This window comes from Pantherophis guttatus, chromosome 1 (genome assembly GCF_059756535.1).
Source record: "Pantherophis guttatus breed Tessera chromosome 1, ASM5975653v1, whole genome shotgun sequence".
Classification (NCBI taxonomy): domain Eukaryota; kingdom Metazoa; phylum Chordata; class Lepidosauria; order Squamata; family Colubridae; genus Pantherophis; species Pantherophis guttatus.
The window spans coordinates 291,422,593-291,450,566 of record NC_142063.1 but is presented as its reverse complement, the minus strand read 5'-3'; the positions used below and the strand labels follow the sequence as shown (position 1 = coordinate 291,450,566).

At 37.0% G+C, this 27,974-nt stretch overlaps 2 protein-coding genes across 14 annotated transcripts in view; one reads left to right on the top strand and one right to left on the bottom strand.

Annotated features, from left to right (window-relative positions):
* The window catches only part of CLIP4 (CAP-Gly domain containing linker protein family member 4), a 47,751-nt gene extending 42,796 nt beyond the window's left edge, over nucleotides 1-4,955 (bottom strand). For 2 of the 10 annotated variants that reach the window (XM_034427975.2, XM_060692455.2), the window contains exon 1: nucleotides 4,345-4,511. The gene's annotated coding sequence lies outside the window, so the exon portion shown is untranslated. Of the gene's footprint in view, nucleotides 1-39; nucleotides 1,176-3,648; nucleotides 4,101-4,251; nucleotides 4,512-4,543 lie in introns of those variants that run through there. The other 8 variants (XM_034427978.3, XM_087883120.1, XM_034427979.3 and 5 more) reach the window with 7 other exon arrangements.
* An 8,752-nt stretch (nucleotides 4,956-13,707) lies between these two features.
* PCARE (photoreceptor cilium actin regulator) overlaps nucleotides 13,708-27,974 on the top strand; it is a 31,705-nt gene continuing 17,438 nt past the window's right edge. The window contains exons 1-2 of one of the 4 annotated variants that reach the window (XR_015731490.1): nucleotides 13,708-13,931; nucleotides 22,102-22,242. Coding sequence is in view for 2 of the 4 variants with exons in the window: in XM_034427973.2 (XP_034283864.2) it covers nucleotides 14,014-17,627; nucleotides 22,102-22,231 (3,744 nt within the window). In the remaining 2 variants the exon portion in view is untranslated. Of the gene's footprint in view, nucleotides 13,932-13,990; nucleotides 17,632-22,101; nucleotides 24,025-27,974 lie in introns of those variants that run through there. The other 3 variants (XR_004593007.3, XM_034427973.2, XM_087883118.1) reach the window with 3 other exon arrangements.

Below are 27,974 nucleotides of genomic sequence, written 5' to 3'. Positions count from 1 at the left end.
CTGTCATTAAGCATATTAAGCGAGTTCCAGGTGACTTACAAGCAGGCCAGCAGGCAAGTATGTAGGTAGGGCCAGTTGTTACCAGGTGGAGTGACCAGCACAGGAACAAGAGTGGCTGCTGCTGGGCAGGGGGATGGTACATGAGTAGCCCATGAAGTATAGTACAAGCATAATGGAGTTGGGGTTGGCTGCTGCTAGGCAGTGGATGCTGCAAGCAAATTACTATCTTTCCTGCCAGGTTCCTCATTGACCTTCCTTGTAGGAAGCTAGCAGGGAAAATTGATTGTGTGACCACTGAATACTGCACCAATCATAAGTACAAGTTGGTTGCCAAGCACCCAGATTACAATCATGTGACCACAAGGGTGCTATAATGGCCAGAATTCAAAGGACTGGTTTTAAGTCTCCTTTGTCAGCACTGTTATAGCTTTGACTGGCCACTGAACAAGAGGTTGATACTTTAGGCTACTAAAGTAAAGCAAAACTCTGAAGTGAAGTTTATGTAAATACTTACGAAAAATGGGAAAGAGGGAATGTAAGACTCAGAATCCATTTTTTTTTCGAATGAAACGTTTTCTTAACAGCCTTCTGTTATCATTTGCATGGACTTAAGTAAAACCCTTCACTTGTTTCTTAGATTTGGCAGAAATATATCTAAATTCATATCAATTTGTTTCACTAATATTTTTGTATTTTATGAAAAGAAATTAGGTGAAGCAGAAAAACACTTCCTTTTCTTTCCAGGTATCTTAGAATGTATAAGTTCTGTTTTAGAACTGCTATCCCATGATCTACTGATTATTCCAAGTTAAATATAGAAAAATATATTAGGACAACTTCTGAAAAGTACTGTTTTTCTGCATTTCTAGAGGTCAGTTCTAATTAGCTTGATTCATTGCAATCCGCTAGCTTAGGTACATCTGGGTCAATAACTGTAAATTATCTGAGAATTATATTCTGCAGACCTCTGAAGACAATGAGTCAAGTTTAGTGCACTGCAACAATACATAAAGCAAAAGTTACCAAAATACATAAAAGTTTTAATATTCCTTAAACATAATTACAACTGGTCGATTCGCTTTTATGCTTTCATATACTTGGGGATGTCTGTTATTTTAAGAAATAGATTGGTGAAACGATATATAAAATAAGACAGTAACCATCATTTCTGTTTTTGACCTATTGTTTTTATAGATTCCAATTCCACTAGTATTTTGAAGGAATTTTTTTCAGGATTCTATCCAATAAATTTTAATTTATATTTATAAATTTATTTATTTCATATGTTTATGAATCCAGCTATTTCTCTGATAGAGCACATTATAATACAATGTTTTACTTCAGGATATATCTGGGTGCTCTCTGAGCTTAGCTGTTTTCTGGCAGATGTTTCATTACCAAACAAGATAACATCAGTGCTACAAAGGTGTAGGGCAGTGGTTCCCAACCTTTTTTTGGCCATGCCCCACCTAAACATCTCTAAAATCCTGATGCCCCCCTCGGACATATAATTCTTACTATTCAAAAAGTGAACTCCTACTCACAAGGAAACCTAAAAGGCCATTAACTTGGTTTAAACAAGGTTCCAAATTGCCCCCCTGTGGGCCACAGGCCCACGTTGGGAACCACTGGTGTAGGGTTTGTTCTCTTTTTATATACTAGTGGCTTGCCCTGACAGTGTTCCTGGTGTTTTTTTGATTAGGCTGTTTACTATTAGTTTGTCTGAGTTGATAGTTTCTTATTGGGATATTGTAAACAAACAAAACAAGTAAACAATTGCTGTTCTTGTATTAATCTTGGTGTTTATCTGGGTGTTGAGTGCTGGTGGGGTGGTGTTTTGGTTTTTCTTTCATTTTTGGCTTTTTGACTTTGGAATGTGGTGTGTGTGTGTGTGTGTGTGTGTGTGTGTGTGTGTGTTGTTTACTTCTATGTGCCTGTTGGTGGCTGCTTTGTCCAAGTGCCAGGTTTCCAGGAATTCTCTAGTGTTTTTAGACTTGGCCAAAAACCAGTATCTGGGTATTGTGAACTATGTAATTAAATCAGGTATCATAAAAGTATATGATATAGCATATTGCACATATTCTACCGTAAAGTCTTAGCACTCAGAGTTGACTAGAAAGTATATTTGGCAAATTATTGACTTTGAAAACTACTTTTCTCTGAATTATACGTAAGTTCAGGACATGATCTTATTGTTGTTTACTTTCAGTCTACTCCTTACATTTCAAAATGTAATCCTGTAAATTGTGGAAGAGTATTCTCATGTGTAATTCTGAGTATATTGGAATTCATTAGAGTAATTAATTCTTTCCAGATAAATTCAGGAATGATAAAGACCTCTTTGGTGGCCATTTTTCAATCCACTTTTATAGTACTGTACACTCTCCAGAATATTTGAACTGGTTAAATCTACTATTTTAGTAGATTATAAGATACATTTAAGAATATAAAATAATTTATATTATTTTAAATTGTAAATTAGATATTATTTCTACTTTAATTAATAGGCTGTCTACTCATCAATGATTCTGGGTGACTTACAGAAATATTTAAAGTTACAGATCTTATGTTTTGTAAGTTGTGAATATAGTAAGCATTATTTATTAGCAAAACAATTCTCCAATAATACTTAATAAGAGCTTTGTAAGAAAAGAAAAGGCAAATACATCTTTGACGGACTTGGCTATGAGTCACATCTTCCTTCAAAACAAGTTTTGGCTTTTCAGCTCACCAGCTGCATGTAGGTTATCTGAAGGAAGCCAAGCCACCCGTAACTAGACTCAGATTCATCATACACTGGATATCTTTCAGTGAGTTTGTTCACTCCTCAGAGGATGGTACAACAGATTCCACATCTTAAATGTGCTAGCCCTAAATCTACTTGATTTCATTTAGTGAATAACTAAAGAATTCAAAATCTACTGGAGAAAAAGTCTACATTTTAGTTGTGCATAGTTTAGGCTCCAAATAGCATTAAACACCATTAGGTCTTATCCTGCTACTAAATATAGCACAAGCTTCATCAACTACCACCAACAGTTCTGTTAAAAAGTTTCAGCAAGTTGCAGAGCCTTTAAAATTAATATTCTATATTGTGATAACTGCACAGAAATCAGAAGGGTTTTTTGTTACAATTGGATATAAATATAATACATAAATAATAAAACCTAACCACAGAAACATTTCTAATTTGACATGGAAGGCATTTATTAATCTTCATAAATTAAGGGGCGTTTCCTGTTCTACCAATAAATGACTGTGCTTCTGAATGTTCAAACATAAACATGATTATTAAAATAATGTTATGCTATCTATTCATTTAATAGAGGGATACTGGCAGAAAATTATTAAACAGAAATGATGTCACAAAAAGTTTGGTATGTCAAAGAAGTAGCCAGGCTAGTTCCTCAAAATAGAAAAAAAAATGTACTAGGACTGAAAGCTGTTCTATCTGGCTGCTTTACACATAGGACAATACTTCCATTAGTTCAAATTAAATCCGACTTCAATTAATCAGTAGCAAATGGACAGAAGAGTAACTTCAATGTCAATCTATCCTTAACCTGCCGTTTTACCTTAAATGCCCCCACTTTAAAGACATGACACCTATTAAAGCTGTATTAGTGAAATTGTTCCTTCTTGGCATACCTTAGGCGGACCAGGGGGCGAGAAAATCAAGTCTGACTTAAAAAGTCTTGGGCCTTAGTAAAAAACAAGAAAGAAAGAAAAAAGAGGCTATTTGTACTACGGGTTTGATAAAGATGCAGCTGATCGTGGGAAATGGGGAAGGGCTCCTTCAGAGGATACCACAGCAGTCCCACCCCTCCTCCCTTCGTAAGAACCTCTGTTGCATAACCCTTTTATACATTCAGAAACACATCCTGGGTGCCACTCCAGCTGTCTTGGCTTCGGCTCCCGGTTCTGCCCGCAAACATCGCCACTGTTTCATCTCTCGCCCCCACCTTGCCACAAACCCCAAGACGCGCTCCCGAAATCAGCGGTTATAACAAGCGCACGCAAACCGGCTTCCCACCGCGCCACCGGGTGCACGTGCAGCCAAACGGCAGGTCTCCTTTCAGACGTTGGGGGTCCCACGTGACATCACTCCTCTTTCTCCCCCCCCACCCACCCGCCCACCTCTCACACCACAAAACTGGGCATATCCTCGACCCCCCCCCAGTGCGTCATTCTGCCTCCCCCCTCCCCGTCTATACCCACGCCACGCCTCCGATTTAGGGAATGAGGACCAACCCTTCGGCACGCTCTGTCCCGAAGTCTTTCCAGATAACCCGCACGAAGAAAACAGCAGCAGCAATTCCCGCCCCCCTCCGCGGCCGCCCTCACCTGCTGTCCCCTCCGAAACTGCGGCTCCCGAAGCTCAAGAGAACCGAGGGGAAAGTTCCCGCCCACCAATGTGGGGCCCCGCCCACCGCCCAGACGTCGGAGATGGAAGATCAGGTAGTCCCGCTAAGCTTCCTACGCCCCGCCCCCGACCACCCCCATGCAGCAATGTATCTGCAACAAGATTCTCCCCGTCGCTAACCTTCACTCCCACTCCAGCACGCTGTTGTCCGCCCTAGCCAATCCGTATCGTTAACTCCGCCCCTTATCTGAGATCTTTTGCATATCCATGATTCCTTCTTCCCTGGCCTTCGCCGTCCGATGAGCCTCTTGCGTGGTTTAGCTCTGGTGGGGGGGGGGGGAGCACCTGAAGCCACGCCCACATCCGATGGCCAGCTTTCGTTCTTCAGTTTTATAAAGACGAAGAAGAAAGAGATGCGCATGTGCAGACCTCGATGGGAAAGCAACTGGAACGGCTTCATCGGGTCTCAAGCAATTTGTGTCTGGTTTCAAAGCTGATGAAGGGGGAGGACTTTCGCAGCGTCGTAAACATTGCAGAGCGTAGGCTTGTAAAGGCATATATATAGGATAGGCGACCTAAAAGCACTTTGTTTTTGTAACTTTATCTGTCTACTTTGATTACTACATCCCCAACACTTATTTTTGTCCTTTTTTTAGGAACTTACACTATCATTAAATGATAACAGGATATAGTAATATGTTCTCTTTCTCAAAAATAACTTCATCTTATTGCTTCGTATAATATCAAAATAGGCATTTTACAGTGCTGCCAAGTAGGCATATACTAAGGAGGTAAACCCTTTAGCTTGGAATTTTGAATAAACTTGCGTAGCATTGTGCTAATAGGTTATAAATTTGTACTGGCTTTTTTGTTGGAATTAAACTACAGTATTCTTATTTTTAGATGGAATAAAACTATCCTTATCCTTATCTCCCATTAGATGGAATTAAGTAGCTGTGGCCGCAAGCAAGCGCATTTAAAGAGGAGGAAAAGAATATCCTTTTCCCCCTTGAATAAGAAACTACGATTCTGATAGTAAATACTCTAATAAAATAAGCAAGCAGAGGAATATAATGGAACTCAGCCAGTCAGCTGACTGTCAGCTGAGAGCCAATTTATGACAGTCTTAGACTAGTATAAGCAATGTGTTCTTCGACTATTTATAAATCTTAGTAAATAGTAAATAAAATTTAAGACCAGTTAAATTTATAAAACAACCTAACTAGATCAGAAGGAGCAATCTACATCTATACAGTGGATATAAAGTTACACAGTAGACTCTAAAATTATGTAAAGTGTGATAACATCTAAAATTACAAAAATAATATTTAAAATTTAAATATGGTTATATTATATGTAAAATTGCAGGAAAAAATCTAAGATTACATAGTAGAGTACATTTATAAAGCAGGTAATTGATCCATCAGGATTCAGCAGCTCTTCCATGCTACTTCATGAAACCTACCCAATTCCATTCATTGCTCCTTTTAAAGATATAATGAATGACACATTTTGACATGCACAAATGTTATTGGTGTACTGTCAATGAATCCTGCAAAGCACCCTTTATGGCCCACTACACAGCCCTGTGAAGGTTTTAGTTTTTCAAAAAATGCAGCATTTAATAGCCAATATCTATGTTAAAGTGTATGTGCAAAAGGGGAAGGAGCCAAATGCACTTGCTTTGTTTATAGCTTCTTGCCTTTTCTTGCTCTGATTTAGAACACTACATTTAATTAGGCAAATTTTCCAGGTGTCTCTTGCTTTCCATTTTGGAATGAAATGAAGCGGCTGGTATGTGCATTTAAAACTCTGTTAACTTGAACCTTTAGGCAAATTATCTAATTTCTCTAGTAAGTGGAAAGTAAAAGCAGAGGAACATTTTATATTGAGAAACATGGAGATAATTATGTGGTGTGCTATGTTAAAGAAGAAAAATCACTAAAGCCAATTTGAACAATATCTCATAATTGGAGGGAGTATACCTTCAAAGAATAAAGTTTCAGCTTCAAGTGGCATAAAATTCTTCTAATGTAGGATTTTTCTATTGGAGTGACTAAATTTTATATTCTTGGAATCACACAAAAAACAACCAGTTGAACTAGTTATAAAGAAAGAAGCCATGCTACAGCCAGTTCTTGGTCTTTCTGACTTCTAGGTAACCTATTAGGAACTAAAAATATTATAATTTCTCTGCATTTCTGGTTCTTGATTATATAATTAATTATGGTCAAGGACTAATCATAAAAAGAAATGTAGGATGATTATCTAAGGATATAATTTTAAAGGATAAAATTATATAAAAATCCTGAAACAATAACCAGAAGTGGTGAGTTCTAAACCATACAACTATTAATGAAAAATTTGCAACCTAATAGGTTTCTGGTGATTGATCAAATTAAAAAGAGTGATAACCTCATAGCCACAGAAGCACCTGAATTTATCTGTTTTGATCACCATTAGAAATATAAGGGAATTTGTAAAAGCATAATGGTACAGTTTCAAGCTCTGTATTTAAGCATAAGCAAACGTGACTGACTAATTGTCCAGGTAGTCCTCTATGTAAACCACAACTGAGCCTGGAATTTTAGTCATTGAGTGACACGATTGTTAAGTAAGACATTACCATCCTGGGTCTCCCAGTTCAAGTTGTTAAACAACCATTTGGTCATTAAGTGGGATACTAGGGAGAGGATGCCAGCCTTCCAGGTGTGGTGGGTGCAGTGGTGGGCTGCTGCTAGTTTAACAACCAGTTTGCCCAGCACCGAAAATATGAGCATGCGTGCAGCCTTCCGTGCACGCGTGCGGCCTTCCGCACACGTGCACGGCTTCAAAAACATGGCGATATAGGACGGGATAGCGCCAGGGTGGGTGGGCTGGCCCTCCTGCAGGTCGCAACTACCAGTTTGCCCAAACCAGTCTGAACCACCAGCAGCCCACCTCTGGGTGGGTGTGGGGAAAGGGACCAGAGCCTGGACCATTTCTCCACCCCATCAATGGGAACGATCATGAAAACGATGGCCTTTGTCACTGGAAAATCTCTCAGCACACTGGAGGTACACACTTCAAAACTGGCAAAAATGCTAGCAAATTCCATTGTTCTAGAAAACTCAGAACACTAGCATTGGTTAGCATTTTCTCCCTCTGGAGGGGCAGAGATGATGGTGTTTGTTAAAATGCTAGCAATTGCCAACATTCTGGAAGGCTGAGAATGATGGAGTTCGGTAGTGTTTTTACCAGATTTGAGGTCCCTACCTCCAGCACATGGGAGGATTTCCCCTCCGTGCATGGGGAAGAGGGGAGTTCCTTCTGTGATCTGGGGAAAATGGACCTCAAATCAACATCCCCTCTGCTTACAATCTTACTGGGTGGTTTCTCTTTTGACTCTCTGGGGAAATGGGTGGAGAAGATTGCAAATGGAAATTATATGGTGTCAGGACACTTGGCAATCAGTCGTTAATGTGAATAGATTACCAAGTGCCCAAAATGCAATCATGTGACAGGAGAGCGGGCAGCGTAACTGGAAGTGCTTTGTGAACCATATAGCACCCATTCTGAGACCATTATGATTGCAAACGGTTGTTAAATGAGCAGTCATAAATTGAAGACTACTTATATATAGCACCCCATTTGTGCTAGGGTAAAGAATTCTGTTAGTCCAGGTGGCAAAAAAAAATAAAAATCAGGAGTCTGGTGACAGCTTTTTTAACAAATTTTACTAAAGGCATACAGTAAGCTTTGGACAGGTTTTTAGACAGATCATTACCTTTTTAATTAACAAGTCTAATATATTGAACACTCATTGTGTTGGTTGAGACCAATGAGATTGCTTGGAACCTTTTGATGTATTTGAGTTCAGCAACTTCTCATTCAAAAATGGCATTTAGTCCCATTTTCCCATTTTAAGGTCTGCCATTGAGTGTCCTTTGTCAAATTTGTCAATTTTAATATATAAGTGCAAAATATCTGCTTTAAATTCAGTCAGCATCATATGAAGGTCAAGGGTAGATACTATAGTGCTAGCAAGGAAAGGCCACAGTATACCAAATCATTATTGATTTGACTGCTTTTGATAGATCTAAACCTACCTAACAAAGTATCTGGGACCAAGGAAGTTGCCCCAAATATTTGCTACAGTGAGACTTTTAGTTGGCAGAATCATACTCTGAGTCCTTTTGAGCAACTTGAATTCAAAGAATTGAAAAAAGGTAATTAATAATAATGTAGGTTTCTCTGATAGTCTCAAACATTATTTAATTTTACCACCTACTTTTTGAGTAGGAAGCACTAACCCCAGGTTTTTCTTGCTGGCTCTGCATCCAGGATTTTTATCACTTGTCATTAAAGTGAAGAAAGGCACAATCAGGTTGGCAACTTGCATAGCTGGTTGGAGCAGGCATTGCCTTCTATGACTGTAGTTTGCAGGAAAAACAAGGGCTGGGCCCACATATATAGCAACCCTAACCGCTAATTCTGGAAATACATGTCTTATTGGATTCTAAAACAAGAGCAGGCCTGTCTATTTTGAAACTAAGCATGGAGTAATTTTTCTCTATGTTTAGTTTCATGGCTTTAGCAACATGTACCACCACATTCACCATATGGAGTCACCTGTGTCTTATAGTGTACCAATACATCATTTCTTATAATTTTATCAAGTAAGTAGAGGCAAGATAGGACTTTTCCAAATCCCTATCGCAGCCAGACATGCTCTTAGTTTGGTGCTGGTCCTATCTAGTAATAAAAACTCTTGGGTATATGAGAAAGCTGTTACCCTTCAAAACTAACCATTGTATTCAAAGCACAATTGGATAATGTTTATCCCATTTGTTATAAGCTGTCAGCCAGTCCATGTAAAAACACCTGTATGCTACATGGATTCTGTATTTCACTTGGCACAGAGCATCTGGGGAATTATAACCACAATTGAGACCAAAATTTCTGTTGCTTAGTGAGGCATTTGTTAAGTGAGTTTTGCCCCATTTTACGACCTTCCTTACCACAGTTGTTAAGTGAATCATTGCAGTTGTTAAGTTAGTAGCCCGGTTCTTAAGTGAATCTGCCTTTCCCATTGTCTTTGTTTGTCAGAAGGTTGCAAAAGGTGATCACGTGACCCTGGGACACTGCAACTGTCATAAATATGAATCAGTTGCCAAGCGTCTGAATTTTGATTACATGACCATAGGGATGTTACAATGGTGGTAAGTGTGAAAAATGGTCCTAAGTCACTTTTTTCAGTGCCGATGTAAATTTGAACAATCACTAAATGAACTGTTATAAGTCCTATAGTGATGAAATACTGTATTTTGATTAATACAAATTTTTAAAATCCTTCGAACAATTCATTTGACAGCTGTCTTTTTTTGGTTAAATTTGCCGTTGTGATAAAGTACTCTATGGCATATTTTATTTTTGTACTGTAAGCTTAAAGAAACAGCTACTATAATATTTACGATTTTCTTCATCACATTTCAAGTCTCTTGGGAATTTAAGGCAATGTACAGGGGAATCTTCCTTCATTTTCTTCCACTGCAGCAATTCTTTTCACTAGGTTGGGCTGAGAATACACTGTTTACCTTAAAGGGAACTCCAGATTTCACTGGAATTTAAATCTCAGTCTTCCCAAGCTTATACTTGCACTAACCGAACTTATAACTACACCATATCATTGCAATGTTTGTAAAGGAAAGGTATGTTGCCCTTGAAAATAGCAAAAGAAACTAGAGTTAGGATTGGAATTGGTCTCAGAGTTAAGGTTAGGTCTCCTTGGAATCTTGGCTGAAAACTGATATCAAGGATAGATTCTGAATCATTTTTCAAAGGAAAAAAATGGTTGCAGGTTTTTGTTTGGAGTTGTTTGTGGTTCATACTAAAACACTTGGGAAAATCCCTTTGCCATTGAAAATGAAACTACTGTATGGTAAGAGTTAAGGTTAGCCCTTTTTGGAGTCGGGGCCAAAAATTGATATCAGGGATAGATTCTTAGATGTTTGTAAAGGAAAGAGACATTGACAGCTTCTGGTTAGCATTGTTCGTAGTCCACAGTGAAATACATGGGAAATCCCATTGCCATGAAAATGAAACTAGTTAGGGTTAGGTCTCTTTGGATTCAGAGCCAAAAATGGATAGAAAGGGTAGATTCGGAATCATTTTCTTAAGAAAGCGACATTTTAGCTTTTGGTGGGGGGCGGGGTAGTTGTTTGTAGTCCTCAGTAAAATATTTTTTATTTTATTTTTTAAAATTTGATTTATATGCCACCCTTCTCCGAAGACTCAGGGCGGCTTACAATGCGTTAAGCAATAGCCTTCATACTTTTGTATATTTATACAAAGTCATCTTATTGCCCCCACAAATTGGGTCCTCAAAATATTGCCATTGAAAATGAAATTGGGGTTAGAGTTAGGGTTAGATCTCCTTGAAATCAGAGTCAAAATCAAGAATAGATTCTGAATCGCTTTCTAACCAAGCAACCATTACAGTGTTTCATTCACAGTAAAGTATATTACACTCCTTTTACTTTGTCTATGTTGATGCTGTTAATACTAACAGAATCAAGAGTAATAAATTATATATTCTAATGTACTATGTATTACATATTCAGTTTGGATGCTGGCAAAATCCCTTGGCACATTCGTAGCTCTGCTTTTGGTTTCTCTGCTGCTAATGAAAAATCACAAAATACAGTTTATGTAACTTTAAAACACATCAAAATTAGCATTCAAGATATTGCTACATTTTCTTTCCTATCCAACTTCTTTAAATTTCAAGTTATAGGTCAGTCAGGAATAGAAGGTCCAGACACATAAGAAATAAGGAGGAAACTTAATTAATATTTAAAACATTAATACCGATTTTCTGCAGGAGCACCAGCTTTTGTGTGTGAACTTGAGGTTGATAAGTTATGTGAACTCTTTTGTGTGTGTTGTGTACTAAAGTCAGCTGCAGATTGAAAAACTGCTTCCCAATTAAACATTTTTTTTTGAAAGTTCAAAACATTCTTAAAGATCCATCTCATCCTGGACACCTTTTTTTGAACTTTTACCATCTGGCAAACAGTACAGGATAATAAAAACCAGGACAAATAGGCTGAAAAACAGCTTCTATCCCAGGGCAGTAAGTATATTGAATTCTACTGTATAGTACAATACTAATGCAGTATCGGATTTTCAAATCAATTGTATAGAATGTGAAGGATGTGTGTTTGTGTTTTATTTTTATAATTATAATGTACACTGAAGATGGCATTTAATTTCGTATGAGGTGCAATGACAATAAAGTAAAGTTAACTTAACTTTAATATGCTTTCTTCACTTCTGTGTATTTAAAGACTAGTATTGCAGGATCCAATCTGGATCGGTAACCGGGACCAGAGGTTTAGTCTCCTGAGCTTTTGAACTCTTGTTGGAGCCCATCCTCAAGGAACTTCTCTCTAGGGGAATGTGTGCTTTGGACTATTCCATGTGTGGTATTTATGTGGTGCCTGGTTGGGTGTGGCTTATTGGTTGATTGAGGTGTTGATGGCCAGCTATTAAGTTATTGGCTGTTGTTTCCTTGTGCTGCCAAGTCCTCCAGTCTTAAGTACCTGACAAAATTAGTGTTGCAGACGATTACTGACATGCAGAAAGAGGATCCAACTATTTTCAGCACACTTCATATTCCTTTTCTCAGAATTTCCCATAGAGCATTCAAGATACTTGAATTTCATCAAATTTCAGTTTCCACTGCAGGTAAGACTCAAGTACCCGTAAAGTGGGAGTGGAATAGTTCTATCAGCATTTTTCATTATCTTGGCAAGCAGGGAACAGACAGATCAATTGAAAATAAATTATATTTCAAAATCTCTAGTGGTGATCCCAAGAAAGTACAATACCATTTCAGAACAGTATATTGTGGAGAACTTAGAATGTTGTTTTAGATGCAGATGGATTCATCTTATGAAACATGAAACTGTTATTAATATTCAAATACATTTCAACTTCTTGGGTGTCTTTGATAATCCATATCTCTTGCAATATTAATGTAACAATAAGATGTATATTGACTGACTCAGAAGCCTGTTGCAACTTTTATCTCTTAACAAGGAAATGGCATGAAAAAATAGCTAACATAAATAGTCATTAATAGTACAATACTCCATCAATTATGTCTATATCTTCTTTTAAAGCCTTCCAAGTATATAGTTATCTCTGTCTCTTGCTAACACTACACGTTACATAGATTATAAAGCATGTGAAGAAATTCATTACTAATAACACACATGTTCCAATGCTGAGTTTCATTCAATGACCTGAGTTCTAGCATTACGACAGGGGAAACAAACTTCTCCTTTAATTTTCTCCATTTCATGATTGGCTTAAGCTTATTGCTCTAGAAATAATATTAAGTCCCCAGTATTGAATTCTTTCTGAGGTTTAATGTAATCTACAGCAGATCTGTGAAGTAAGCACTGTAAATCAATCAAGACCCTGGAAAAATAAAGATTAATCATAATAATCAAAGCATTTACGTTAGAATAGATCTACCATGACTGTGAGGTATTTCACTAGCTCGTTCTTGATCAAGAATCTGATCTGTATTCAGACTGACAACATCTCTTGTTTGTACTGGCTGTAAAGTGATTGGGAACCCCTCCAAGATCATATAAAGGGCATTTTCATTAGACTAATCAACTGCACCTGGTTGCGTTAATCCAGCCTTTGGGCAAGAGAAGATTACTGAGCACTCTTTTGATGCTGAGAGACATCACTCTGGTGAATAATTCATAGCCTCCCATGAACTGCTGCAGGTGCTCTTGCACTTGAAGAAATCAAAGCAGAGCTGGGGGAAAAAGTGCATGCTGAATTGGGATCATTATTTAACTCTGAAAAATAGAATTATGCAAAACGGCTTTATCATTTTGGAAAGTTAAAAGGGAGGAGAGCTAAAACTATTCAACGCATTTTTGGAGAAAGTCCTCAAGGAAATGAATGCTTGCTCATGCTGTTCTTGAGATCGGATAAGACTGAACAGCTTAATAAGCTTTTTAATGCTGTTTTCTTTGGCTTTGTAAATTGTGTTTCTTCCTAATTGGCATTAGTCATCCAAGGTCATGTTCAGTCCTTTTAGGTGACCGTGTGGTAGTATTTTGCCTTGCAGACAGTGTTCTTGGAACTGAATTACAACTGCATCTGTCTTTGGAATTTCAGAGCCCAAAGAAAGTTTAGAAATGAAATACAATGAGAACCCATTGCAGTGGACCAAAAGCCAATTTGTAAAATGCAGTGTGTAACAGGAATTGTCCTGTTACAAGGGCAACAAACTAGCTGTGGGCTTCTTATCCTAATTAGCTTAAATCCTTCTTTCTGGTTGACATCTGTTAAGGCAGAAGCAAGATACATAAGCTCTCTTAATCCCCTAGCTCAGTCGAAAATGCCACAGATATTTTTCATAGGGGAAATTGTTAAAGGGGAGAATACACGAACCAAGCTGGGACTGAAGTTTCTTAACAACTGGGCAATCTGCAAAGCACTGGTTCTTCAAGATGAAGCTTTCCTCAAAAAATGCCAGCTCCCAACATCAGCTAAACTTGTAAGTTTTCATTCTTTTTTCATCTTTGCTTCATCTATTGACTATCTTTCAGTGGTAAAGAAACTTAGGAAGGCAGAGCACAATGGGTTGTACTCCTTCACGTAGTGATATTGTTAAGAATCCTGAAACAAAGTTGATGGATAAAAGAATTACATTAGTTGACCGAGGAGGTGAAGGTTTTTCATTTCCTTTGCTGATCAAAGGCTCCTCTTCTTGTGATACTGAAGGAATAAGAGAGGAGGAGGCTCAAGTTAAAGATCACTTCTTCAAAAATTTATCAAATGAAGAGAAGGATGTTAATTTCTATTCCTCATCTGAGGATCCTTTGCTGTCTGAGCTGGACCAGGAAGAGAAAGAAATTGAAAAGATAGTCTCAAAGACTGAGATAGCTATTTCTGAATCGATGAAGTTAAACAAAGGCAAACATATGGCAGAAGCAATTATGATAAAAAAACAACAAAGTTCTGAGTCAGAAAAGGTTGATGCTACCATGGGAGATAAAAGTGAAAACAACAAAAATCAAAAACACAAAAATGGAAAGAAGCAAAGGAACAGGCAGGGAAAATCAGGGCGTCCTTGCAAAATTAAAGAGAAATCCAATCCTTCTGCATGTCAGCTGGAGAAAAAGGTAGATTTCCCAGACGCTCTTGTTAAGGCCCATCAAAACGCATATGCATATCTCAATCCTAATATTGCCAAATATAAGGCTATCTTATGCATGACAGATCAGGTTACTGAAACGCAATTAATTGTGCAACAATTGGTGAACTTTTTGCTTTTTCGGTTTGATGGAATCAACCACCTTTTAGAAGAAATTATTGAAGATGGAGAAAACCTGCTGAAAGAAGTGGGAGGGAACCTGGTTTGGCCAGCTGGCAAAGAAAATCCAAAAGAGCAGCCAGATCTTTTGCAACAATTACTACAATACACTGTCAACAAAATGCAGTTGTTAAATGGAACTGTGGCCTCTTTAGCCTCTGATGTCCTGCAGGAGTCTTGCAGCTTTTTGCAGTCTGCAAGTACCAGTTTAGAAGAAAAAATGAAAGCAAAGCAACATCTTGATGAACACTTGGTCAGGATAATAAAGAACCTTGAAGAATCTGCAGTTGGATCTTCCAATCATTACCTTGATGATATGACTCTTTATTCTGAAGACAGTGGAATAGGCATTGACAGTGAATCAGTGAAAGATTTGAATATTATTGATCGGCATGGAATGGAAACAAATTGTGAGGGCATTCACAAAAGTCCATGCAACTCCAGGAATGATGTAAGCATGTCCCAAGACTGTATGCTGGAAAAACCGTTTAAGAATATATCTTACTCACCTCCACAGACAAGGAGTTCAATATCATCATCTGAGGTAGTATCAAAAATTAGATCCACTTTTCTCCAACATCAAAATATCTTGAAAACTTTTAACTCTGGGCACTCTGATATAACCCATGAAAGTAATAGCTTCAAACAGAGTGAATTGGGCAGCATTTCCTCCACAAATGAAGACAATAGTGCCAACAGTTTATCTGAGGAAGAATGTGACTCTATAAGTCTGTCTGAAAAAGAAAAAAATGCTTTATCTAAAAGATCTATATCTTTTCCTGCAGCGCAAGAGAATAGACAGAAGCCTTCCACCAAACAAATAGATAGCACAGATAATGAGATAATTCTCAAAATGAAAGATGCCATTAGTGAAAAGATAAAATTTGTTCCAGCTAAATGTCGACAAAGGGCATGGATGGAAGATGAAAATGGAAAAGAATTTCTGAGACCTAGTACAGCCTCTGGGGGCCAGAAGACACGGATTAAACAGAAACGGTCTAGGTCTGAGGTGTCTCTCAAAAGTCATGCTGAGGACCCAACTCTTTTGGAACTTCAAAGAACTCAAAAAGATCTTGACAGAAGGTTAGAATTATTTTATCAATTAAATGGAAAAGAGGAAATCATTGATACATTGGAAATATTGAATCCAAAAGAATTGTCTGACTCAGAATATTTTGAGCCTATTGCTCACAGAACTTCCACTAATAAACTGAAAGCATCTCTTGCTAAAAATTTCAATATACTGCCTGATTCTTCATGTAGATACAATGAAAATGTAAAATGTAAAAAATCGGCCACAACTGGCGTGTCTTCAGAAGATCTGATATCTATAAAAGAAAATTATTCTGGGACCACCAAACCGAACACTCTACCATGTAAATCTGTGAAAAAATTAATTGAAACATTTAGCCCATCTGAAAGTCTGGTGAAACACTCAAACTTAAGAACGTTGGGCCCAATAAAATGTGTCAGAAAGTTTGGACTTCAAAGCATTTCTCCCAACCTTCCACTTTCCAAAGGATTTGTGCCCTTAAATCATAAACATCAAGTTTCACCATTAGAAGATACCAGTTGCAAAAACATCAGAACTAGACATTGTACTCTTAGTGACAATAGTTCAATGGAATTTGCAAGTAGTCTTGATACAAATGAGGATTCTGGTGAGATTGATATGGAAAACCTACCTCCTCCACCACCTGAAATGTTAATGGAAATGTTACTTGAATCGACTGAATGTTCAGGAGATATAAAGATGGAAGAAAACTATTTGGAAGTGGTTGATAAGACTACCAGAGCAAATGAACAGTGCACCACCAAGAAAATTACTCAGATTTCTCCACGGAGGAAACTTTCTATCTGTTCACTTGATTTGTTACCAAATAAGAAACTCAGCAATTCCCCAGCTGTCAACAAAGCATTAAATAACGAGGTAGATACCATACCAAATAAATATTTCTTGGAGTTGAGTGCAACTCATATGTCTGATTGCCGCAAAAGGGATGATGAAATGGAAAAGGTTGCAGATCTATACAAGCAGTCTTGTAAAATAATACCTCTTCCAAATCCTAAAGAAGCATCAGAACCAAATGGGAGCAATCCAGGAAACATGATTAACAATGAAGTTCCTTTACCTGAAAAGCAAAGTTCTCCTGATTTATTAAAGAAAAATGAGAAAACGTCAGGTTTTATCAGCCGAATATCACCAGTAAGAATACCACCTACCTCACCTCCTAATCAGAAGAGGTTTCCAAGTCCACCACTGTATCACAGAGCTATTCATCAAGTTTCTTCTCCCATTCTACATCAGCAACCTAGTCCCTCAACTCACTCCAGGTCAGCAAGTCCCCCAGTACAGAGAAAAGTGATTTCCCCACCACCCCAGCAAAATCTCTCTAATCCTCCAGTAATACGCAAACAACAAAGTTCCCAGAATCAAAAAGTGTCCAGCCTACCATCCCATGACCAAGAAGCAAACCCACCTCCTTTTGGAACTACTCCATCTATTTCCCCATTTCAGTTTCATAGATGTTTACAAAACAATATGGACTCCAAGGACGAGCCACATTCTGCGTCCCCAAAGTTTGTTAGCAATGCTCACTCAATATTTTGCCCAGCTACTTCTTCTTTATTTGAAGCCAAGCCAGTGGTGTCATCAAACATCAACCCAATGGGAGGGGCTGTGGCCCACCCTGAAGCCTCAACATCTGTAAGGAGAAATAGCATCAGGCAACTTGTGGGTCAACAGAGGACGATCAACAGTGCCACTAGTCCTCAGCCTTGCCTCAGAAGGAGCTTCTCTGATCACAGGCCTGAATTCCAGCTTCCACTGCCAGTTTTTGTTACAGCAGAAAGTGACCCTGTGCTTAATCAAGCAAGGTAAGAAGCCTTAATTTCAAAACTTTTCACTGCCTTTAGATGTATAGCCTGATTGTCAGGATCAGCATGGTTTATAATTCAATATAGTAGCTCTTTTCTGACAAGCCATTGTTTCCATGAGTAAAGACTTGTAGAAAGGGGGCACATCTCCTTGTGGCACATCTGCACATTGGTTTTAATAGTACATAATCATCCTGCTCTAATTTCTGACATAGTCTGAGAACACAGGCAGGCTAACATCAGCATCAGCCAGGCTGCTTCCTTATCAGGTTTCTTATTGTGAGAAAGGATTTCAAATTTCCCATCTCTGAAACTAACTAGCTGGCTATAGGCTTTTTCTGGTAACTACATTTCACAAAGTTGTGCTGAAGCTAACCTCTTGAAGAAAAGGTAGTGCGCTGATATAATAAACACAGGACCAAAAATAGAGAAATTTTGCTTATTACTTGAGAATGTTCTTCTTTTACTCAAGTTATCTCTACTGGCCTAGGTGTTTTACATATACCATATTTGACAGTCTAAATTCCTCTTGGTAGTGTTACTGTTTTACCATTGCTGATACAGTGTGATGAGTTTTCTTATTGTTTCTTTACTCATCAACAATCATTATTGCTGATTGTTCTGGAATCTCTTCATGTGAAGAGTAAGTTCCAATGTTTAAAAATGTAAGAATACTAATAGATCTCCAATTGAAATTGAGCAAAGAGTGTAATGCAGCTGCTAAGAAGACCAGCACAGTCCTTGGCTGCACCAGTAGAAGCATTAAATGCAGATTATGAAAGGTAACTGTTCTGTTTTTCTTTGTGGGGTTAGGCCACATTTAGAATATGATGACCAGAATAGTTAAGGACTTGGGAAGCTCTAGCTTACAAAGGAGAAATCTAAGAGGATATATGATAGTTGTCCCAGAATAACTTAAAGTTTGTCACCTGCAGAAGAGAGCAAAATTATTCTCTGTTGTAACTGAGAAAATATGGACTAGCAGATTGAAATTAAAAGAAAGATATATTTATGCTCAACAACAGTAGGAATTTCCTAACGATCATTGCGGGACAATGGAAGAGTCTATCAAGAATTGTGGTAGCCCCCTTCTTAATTGGAGGCTTTCAAACAGGAGGTGAAGAAGAGGATACTTTAGTGAAGCCTGAATTAAAGAGGAGGTTGGGCTAGATCAGTGTTTCTCAACCTCAAGAACTTTAAGATGTGTGGACTTCACTTCTCAAAATTCCCCAGGATACCGACTGGGAAATTCTGGTATTTCAAGTCTGTATACCTTAAAGTTGCTGATATTGAGAAATGCTGTACTAAATGATGTACAGTAGCCTCTTCCAACCTATACATTATATGTTTGTATGCATTTTATTTACCAATCACGTTAATGAATGTGACAAAACAGGCAACCAGTTATTAGGGGAAGTCTACTTGGCAAGCCTGTAGTTACTGCTTCTATTTTATTATGGCCATTTATTTTTTATTTATTTTTTAAAGAGGACAGAGGCCTTAGGTTTTTTGTTTTTTTTAAAATCAGCTATCTTCAAGCTTGGATTCAGCTTGACAACTTGAAAGCAAATAAATAGGGGGAAAAAATGTTTGACAGATTATTACATCAACAAGCTGGGTAGCAGTTTTCTATGGAACATTTATTCTCTCATCAGATTCTGCAGTATAACAAACAAATGTGTCAATGGTCCCAAATTAGAACTGTACAGTACAGTAATGTCCATTAACAGTTTCCTGACAGTTTCCTTTCCCTGAATAACAAGGGAATAGAGACTGTCAGACTTTGAAGCTAAGGGAGCTAGCAAACCACTGTAATGGTATGGAAAGAAGAGGTAGATTACTTTAGTCTTCATTTGGTCGTTAGTTAAAATCAGACACAACATGAAAAAACATTACAAAACCATATAGTATTTGAGCATGTATCATGAGGGAGGAAAGCTTTTATTTTAAGCTAATGAATACCAGATTAAAATCTTCCACTTGTATAATGGTTCGGCTGGGAGCTGAAAAGGGATGCTAATCAAATATTTCACTTAATGTTAAGGCATCATATCCAAACGTAGTAAATTACTGTCATTATTGTTGTTTACAAATTCTCAAGAAACCAGTCTTTAAACTCAGGAAATAGGCTTCCAAATCACAAATCATAAAAGTATGCTGTAAAACTCTCTTATGTTATTACAAAATATTATTTTAAGGTTAAATCTCTCAATAAAAATCATTCATATTATAAAACAGATTGCTGTAAATAAAATGCATGATGTTTTGATTTATGTACAAAACCTGGAAGTAGATATATGTCCATACTAAATTTCTCTTTATTATTGGGGTTTAAGAAACTGTTCTATCTCACATAATTCATTTTTTTTAAGTTTCCTATCAATATTTTACAATAGTCCAACCTATATTATTATGATTTATTTTACTATATGTTAGAATCAACATACATAGGCATTTTGCTCTATACATAGTATAAAATATTAGACTTTCCCTAATAAAATTAACCTACCTTATTGATAAGGATTTAAGACAATTTTTAGGAAGTGTATATTTGTAGAAGGAAACATTGGGTAATTGTGATAATACATAATTGCAGGAAGAGGAAATGCTAGAAGCAATTCTGATTGGAGGACATGAGTTTTGTATCTAAATCATTACTTGTCTCTGAATTTTACATTGTGATGCAGCCACTCAGGTTCTAAAGGTTTTTCATCAGGTTTTGTCCATCTGTCCTTTGATTTTTCTGTTTTATTGTTACATTTTGGACAACTGGTTATGTAGGTTTTGAAACTGTGGCTGCCTTTTTCCATATAGTTTCTCTGCCTAGTTTATCCCTTGAAGGGGAAAAAAATATTCCACAGCCATTTAATTTCAAGGCTGTCCTCATTTGGGAATCGAACGGAGTAGGAACAACAGCACCGCTCCCCCCCCCTCCCACACACACACCATCAAAGTAATAAAAACAATGAAAAGTATGGCCATAAGAATTCTTTATGGTACAGGCTGGAAAAGCCTATCATATAACCAATGGTAGCAGGACTAGCAATGCAGCTGGCCAAACTTGGTGCTATCACTTTGTTTTAATGTCTGATCTCTCCTGTGCCCCTGTCAAAACAGACATGGAAGATGGATCCCAGAAGCTGGAAGGGACATGCCCACGGAAGTTAAGGTGTTTAACAGGAATTGGACTGATCCTTCTCTTGAATGTATTAATAATCTCATTATTCTTAAAGCATGTTTGGTTGTATTGACAGACAAAGTTGGTAAGAAGAGGATATGTGTTACTCTAAAATGGAATGCTTGAGACAATTTTAGGCTGCCTCAAGTATGTATTGAGGATGAGAGGAAAGCAACAACATAAGGACTGGCATAAAAATGTGGTTCCTGGAGTATGTTCATGTTGTGAGGATGCAAGGGTGAGACCTTAATGAAGTACATTCTTTTGTCATTTTATGGTTCTAATAAAGATAATACTCAACTAAGGATTTGGATTATTTTTCTCCATCAACCATCATAACTCATTGTAGTTTTTACTGAAGATGTTGTGGTAAAATTCCCTTTTTCATTGCCCCTAAAAATTTTAACAGAAACATATATGTCAGATGTGTCATTTAGGACTGGTAACATTACCTAGTTTGGGTAGGGAAATTTCTGCAAGAAAACAACCAAGTTCAGAGAGTACCAAGGACCCCTTATTTCAACCTTTAGCTGCAAATATTCTCCTTCATTGGTAGTATGTATGCCAGTTTTAAGTAGAATGTTGATATGTATTCTATGGTTCTACCAAAATTCAGGAAAATTGAATGACAGATGTAAAATTCAACATCTTGCTAATCTCAACTTGCCAAGTTATGGTAGAATGCTTGAAAAAAGTTATATTATCTGTTAACATAGATCACATGTTTTCTCCAGAAGTTCATACATAGCAATTTCTCTTACCATTTTTTTCCACAACAGTCCTATGAAGCAGGCTGGGATAAGAATATGATTGATCAAAAATCAATCAATAAGCTTTCGTGATTGTAAATAAACTTGAACTTGGACCTTCCCAGACCTAATCCAACATTTGATCTACTACACTGCATATGCACAGAAGTCTCTAAACATTTGTGGGCATAAACTAATGGGCATGTTGGGCAATTAATAATAATTCTAACACAATTGTAATTTCAGTGCCTTTCAGACCTTCCTGCATTTTACATAAAAACAATACTGTATATTTTAAAAATCCATTCTACTAATATGTGTTTAACGTGTGCATGTTTATGCAGGTCACTGAAATATGATATTTGGAATGCAAAATATTTGCGTTAGGAATTCTTGTCTTCCAGGGATAATTTTATTGATTGTTTTCTTCAAAGAAATTGGAATTAAAAATGAACTGATAATTTTCTTCCTTTCTTAGATTAACACACCTTCTCTTGTTATTTTATTTGAAATATTAAATTTCACTAGGCTTTTTTTTCTTTTGCAGCATGGAAAATGGCCTTTTAAAGGAAGGAGACTCTTGGAAAAGCAAATATTTCTCTGAGGGAAAAGGAATAGGCAAGTCATCTTCTTATCCTGAACTCTACATTGTGGGTCAAGGACTCCAGAAGGCCTAAGTGAAATTAGTAAGATTGGAAGAAGTCAGAACCCAGACTGAAGATATCTAATGTTGTCCTATGGAACCTACATTCCTTTTACTATCTATATCCGAGAAGACAAGATATTGGGTAGAATTTGACAGCTGAACACTGTGAGGCTCTAAAATACATTTGTACTGCATTCTAAGCTGTAGAGCTCACAGCTTAGAAAATAAGAGTATCTATTCAAAATATGCAAAGATCAGTAGTGTTGTGAGCCACAGAAAGCATGTAAAATGCCAGACATCTCCTACACAACCTAATTTTAGATAACTCTAGTAAAGGGGTAAAGTCTACATAGTTTAGGGAATGACAAGGGAAAGCAGCCGATGAAAACATCTGGTGTAGAGTCTCCTTTATCACTTATATTTTTATGAAAGTTTGTTGTTAAACTAAGAAAAAAGACTACCATTGGAAGTGGGTATGCCTATTTAACAAAAGGATCCCATAGTAGGCACAATCAGTTTCAAATAACTATTTCATTAGGCAACAGAGTGGTTGTTCCTTGCCATCCATTATTTACACATTAAGAACAACTATAAAAGAATTAAGAGTTTCTGGAAGTCTAGTTAACATCAAGGAGATGCCCATAGCCATACTAATGCTCATGGTCACTTTCCAGTAGTAGCTTCTGCTGGACTACAGAAAGCTTAATAGAAAAGCAGCAATATCTGTTAAAAAAACCTGGAAGCACAATTCAATAGTGCACATAACTCTTTCTTGGACAAAGATAGATGACAGAGATAGATTGATAGATAGATAGATTATAGAGATGATATCTATTAGGAAGAGCACTGAGTTCTGTCTGTAAGTGAAGTAAGCAGATGATATAGTATAAATAACTGGGATGAACTATGTATTGGAATAGTAACCCCAAAGGAGATTTTTGGCCATCTTTGGTCAGTCCACACATACTGCAAAACTAGGTTGTATATCACCTAGTTTTTGACTGTATATCCATGTATTCTAGTTAGCTATGCATCTTTGTCTTGTATTATTCTGAAGTGCCATCATTAATGTATAAGGGAATAAAAATTAAGTAGCCAATACACAAGAGTATCAATTTAGTATTTGTATTTAATAATGATTTCTTTAAAACTCTGTTTTGTCAGAGGTAACCTCAGTCATTGTATAATCTCACTGCTTCCATGTTTCAGGCTTCATCTTGATTAGAAAAAAAAAATGTCGCACAATTATAGCAGCTCTTAAAATGTAGATTTGACTGAAGAGATGAAGGCACAATAAACCAAATCTTTCTTATATTCCATTCAATTTTATTTGATTCACAGTGTAGAATTGCAGAAAGAGTAGAGTCCCATTCCATTAGTAACGTTGATGAAGTTGTTCGATGGGATACTAAATCATGTATCGTGATTTAAAGCATCCTTTCCCAATGTAGCATACACCAGATGGATTGGACATCTGGACATCTAGATTATTCCATTCCAGTAATCCCAAAACAGTATAAAATCAAACAAATTTAGAGGGCATCAGCCTGGGAAGGTTCCTTTAAAACAGAAAATAGTCTATATTGTGAAACGTGAAAGCCATAAATTTATTTTTTTAAGAAGAATTTCTGTATGTAAGCACATTCATTTGTTACTAACCTGTTTTATGAGGATGATTTTTCTAAAAAAAAATCTGTAAAAGTATTTTAAAATTTTATTTTATAGTTATGCATATTTTTGTAAATTTCACCACGGGTTTTCTCCACATGTATATGATTATGAACATGACTTAATAACTCAACTATAAACATAACTTGGTAATTATTTTAAATGTATATTTGGGTTTTTTGTTTGTTTTTTATTTAACTCTACTTTAAGAAACCAATGTTTGTGTTTTAGACTGTGTTTGTGTGATTTTAAATCAAGGACTGATTAATACAAATATTAGGATGAAACTAAAAATTTGTTGTATAGGCAAATGTTCAAACCTTACCTAATAAAATCGTGCCATCAGGGAGGAACTTACTGTAGCTTCAGAGGCATGTGCAAACATTCCCTGCTTTTCTTAGGAAGAAAAAAGCTGTCCAGTATGTTGCACTGCAAGGTCAGCCCCTTTGGTGCATGCACACAACATCATGATGCATGAAGAAGAGGGGCTGGACTTGCAACATGATGCTTTGTCATTGACTCAGGCAGCCTATGCAGTAAATTGTATGAATTAATGTCACACTTCTGTGCAGATGCCACACTATGGCTCCTTAAATTCACATTTCAAAGAATAGAACAATTAATCAGTGGAATGATTTGCCTCCAGAAGTTGCGGATGATCCAACTCTGGAGGTTTTTAAGAAGAGATTAGGCAACTATTTGTCTGAAATGGTACAGGGTTTCCTGCCTGAGAAGAAGGTTAGACTAGAAGACCTCCAAGGTCCCTTCCAACTCTATTATTCTCTTATTCTTGCAATTCATTATTTTGGATCTGCTATCAAATATATCAGCTGTTTGCTGTGGAATCAACAGAGAAATTTGGACAATTTCAAGAAGGCAATGGAAAAAAGTACCGCTGTTGTTTTGCTAAGAAAACTGCATGGATCGGTTCATGAAGTCACCAGGAGTCACATTCAACTCAGTGACTTGATTTGACTTACAACCCGGAATGCTAGTAACCCTGTTTCTGTTCATATTACATATATTCATGTGGACAACAGATAGTAGAGTTGTAACAGATTGGGACAGCCTATACATTTCATAAAATAAGTATTTAGTTTCAGCATTTTTTTTTTTTTTTGCAAAAATATAAGTAGCATTGTGGAGTATGGAAGAATTCTCTTTTTTATAGTGTTTATCCAGTATAGTATTTTTAGTTAGAATAACATGTGATAAATTCCAATAGGAGCAAAACAGTCACGCTGGTCAATGAAACTAAAAACACCACACAGAATATAAAACAGAGAATTCTCCCTTCCCTCAAGAGGGGGAATGGAAGTTCCGTAAAACCTAGTACATGCAGTGATGACATATTATAGCATCTGTATCTCTCTGCTTTGAGTGCTTAAGGAAAGGTAAATTATATATAACATGATTTGATCATTTTTTCCAATAGTGAGGCAATGGTGATGTAATCAGAAATGAAAGAGCCATAATATTAACCTTTGGAAAGTAGTATATTTTTTACAATTAGTATTTAAAAATGTGTTACTCCTACTGGAAGCTTAATTCCTATTCCTCTCATTTCCTATCAGCATAATTGAATATTTTTTAATGAACTGGGAAGAGCTTAGGTCTGCAGGTTATCTACCATTTCATTACATTATTCCAAGAAGATTTATTTAATTCATCATTCTGATATTCCCCTTTTCTTTTCCAACTAAATGCACATCCAAGCAGACTGTTTAATGGGTTTTCTTCCAGCCTGGGAGGATACACAAAGGTATGCCACTATAATTTGCCCCATTATCAAAGCATATCTCTATTCTGTCTCGGTAACAAGGCCAGCAAGTGAAGCTTTCCTGACAGTTTAGTGCCAGGTAAATAAAGTGTGGTGATTGATCCGTTTCCTGCCAGCAAAGACATACCCACTAATCACTCTTTGTAAAGTGAAGTAGGGCTGGGAGAGGAGACGACTTTAAACCAGAGGGATCCAACCTTATTTATTTTTATTTTATTTATTTTATTTGTCAAGAACGTATTTGGTAATAAGTATAAGCATGGATTGGATACATAAAATAGATACAAATAGAAGAAACATTAGGACAGGAATGGTAGGCACACTTGTCAACATTAAGACTTGTGGACCTGAACTCCCAGAATTCCCCAGAACTCCCAGAACTCCATGCTGACTAAGGAATTCTGGGAACAGAGTCCACAAGTCTTAAAGTTGCTGAAGTTGAACAAAATAATAATAATAATAATTACAGGTGAGGTGGGCTCCTCTGCCTCCCCTACCTTCCTGGGAAGCTTCCATTCACTGTGCAAATAAACTGTAAATTATCTCCCACTCATTCTCTCACTATCTAGCTTACTCAATCTATTCCTTGTGCTTTCTCTGACTTTCTTGTTCTCACTTCTGCTTGTATTGTTTCATCACTGTTCTGTCTCTTGCTCCCTTGCTTGTATTTCTTGATTACTCACTCATTCCTTGCCGTCTTTCACACTTTTTCTTGCTCTATACATCACTCCTCCTTGGTTATTCATAGGATCTCTTTTGGGAGTGAGGATCTTTTTACTGGTTGTCACTGCCATGCGAGCTGCTTGACAGTCCCTGCCTGTTAGATTTTTGTTAGAGATATAAGAAGTAAAACACTAGAATACTATTGCAAAAACTGTTTCTCCTTCTGACAGTGTTTCTCAATTTCTTCAGAGTTCTTTTAAATTGTGTGCTGCTTCTTTTTGCAAGAAGTATTATCCTTCTCATCTTTCCTATTACCTACTCCTATGGGTATCTTAACACTATCATTTTGTTGGTTGTATCTTTATGATTTATCACTTTTTTACTTGTGGATACAGTGAGAGTTTATGCCCTGCAGACAAATTCCTTGTATATCCTATCAAACTTGACCAATAAAGAATATTCTATTCTATTCTTTAAAAAAAAAAAGTATAGAAAAATCGACCACAAATTCATATCTCCAAATTTAATGAAGAATTGTGGCATGGAAATAAGAGAAGTACTAATATGGATATGTTTTGCTATCCAGTTCCAGAAATAAGAGAAGAAGCAAATAAGCAAGAAAGTACTGCATTGTTAATGGGAATAGAAAAAGGAAACTGATGGATCTAAATAAGGAATGATCATCAACAAACATGTTTTGAGATATAGAATATCAGGGAAGAAAGACATGTTTGCTAGATGAAGGAGTCGAAAAGAAGTCAGTATAAGTCAGGGCAGCATAAGCCCAGAACAATGAGGCAAAAGACAATTTTGACAGCACAATGATGAATAAAGAATAGAAGTATGGGAGAAGATCAGAAAGAAGAAAAGAAAGAAAGAAACAACCACCAGAGAAAACAGTAGTAGCTAAGGAAAATTTAGAGGAAAACTATAGAACTCAATGAAAAATTTGTGAAATAAATTTTATACCAAATTCCCCAGACTGCTTCTGCAATTGTAATAAAATGGAAGGGGGGGGGGTTGCCAGCTTGCAGGGTTAACTCACTCCTGAATTTCACTGAGAACTCAAAAGGCAAGAAAAAAATGTTGGTTGGCTTTTCTCTCTTTTTCTTTCATGTTCTAGATTAAAAATACATTTGCAATCTTTTTCTTTTTATATTACTCCCATTACTAATATTTCTTTCAAAATTATCCTTTTCAATACAATATCCACACATTCTGTGGATAGCTAGCATTTTAAACCTGAAAAGTATGAGCCTTTGCAGCCTACTCATTTGGGAAGCAATTAGGAATTTCTTTTATTTTTAATGGGCAATAGCGGGCCTATGGTTTGTGCTGCTGACATCTTCAGCATTTGAATTGTACCAATTTACAACATGATCTAGGGTACCCTTTTACAGACAAGGAAAATTATTCATCTATATTAGCGGTGTCAGACTCAAGCCCAGGGGCCGGATCTGGCCCACAGGGTGCTTAGATCTGGCCTACGGAGCTGCCCTGGAAATAGCAAAGGATTGGTCCACCGTGCCTCTACCAGTGAAAATGAAGCTCTGTTTTCACTGGCAGAGGGTTGCAGGAAGTCATCACAGCCAAAAAATGGAGCTCGGGAGCCTGTTTTTGCTGGCAGAGCACTCGAGCCACCAAAGGCACCCCACCACGAGTG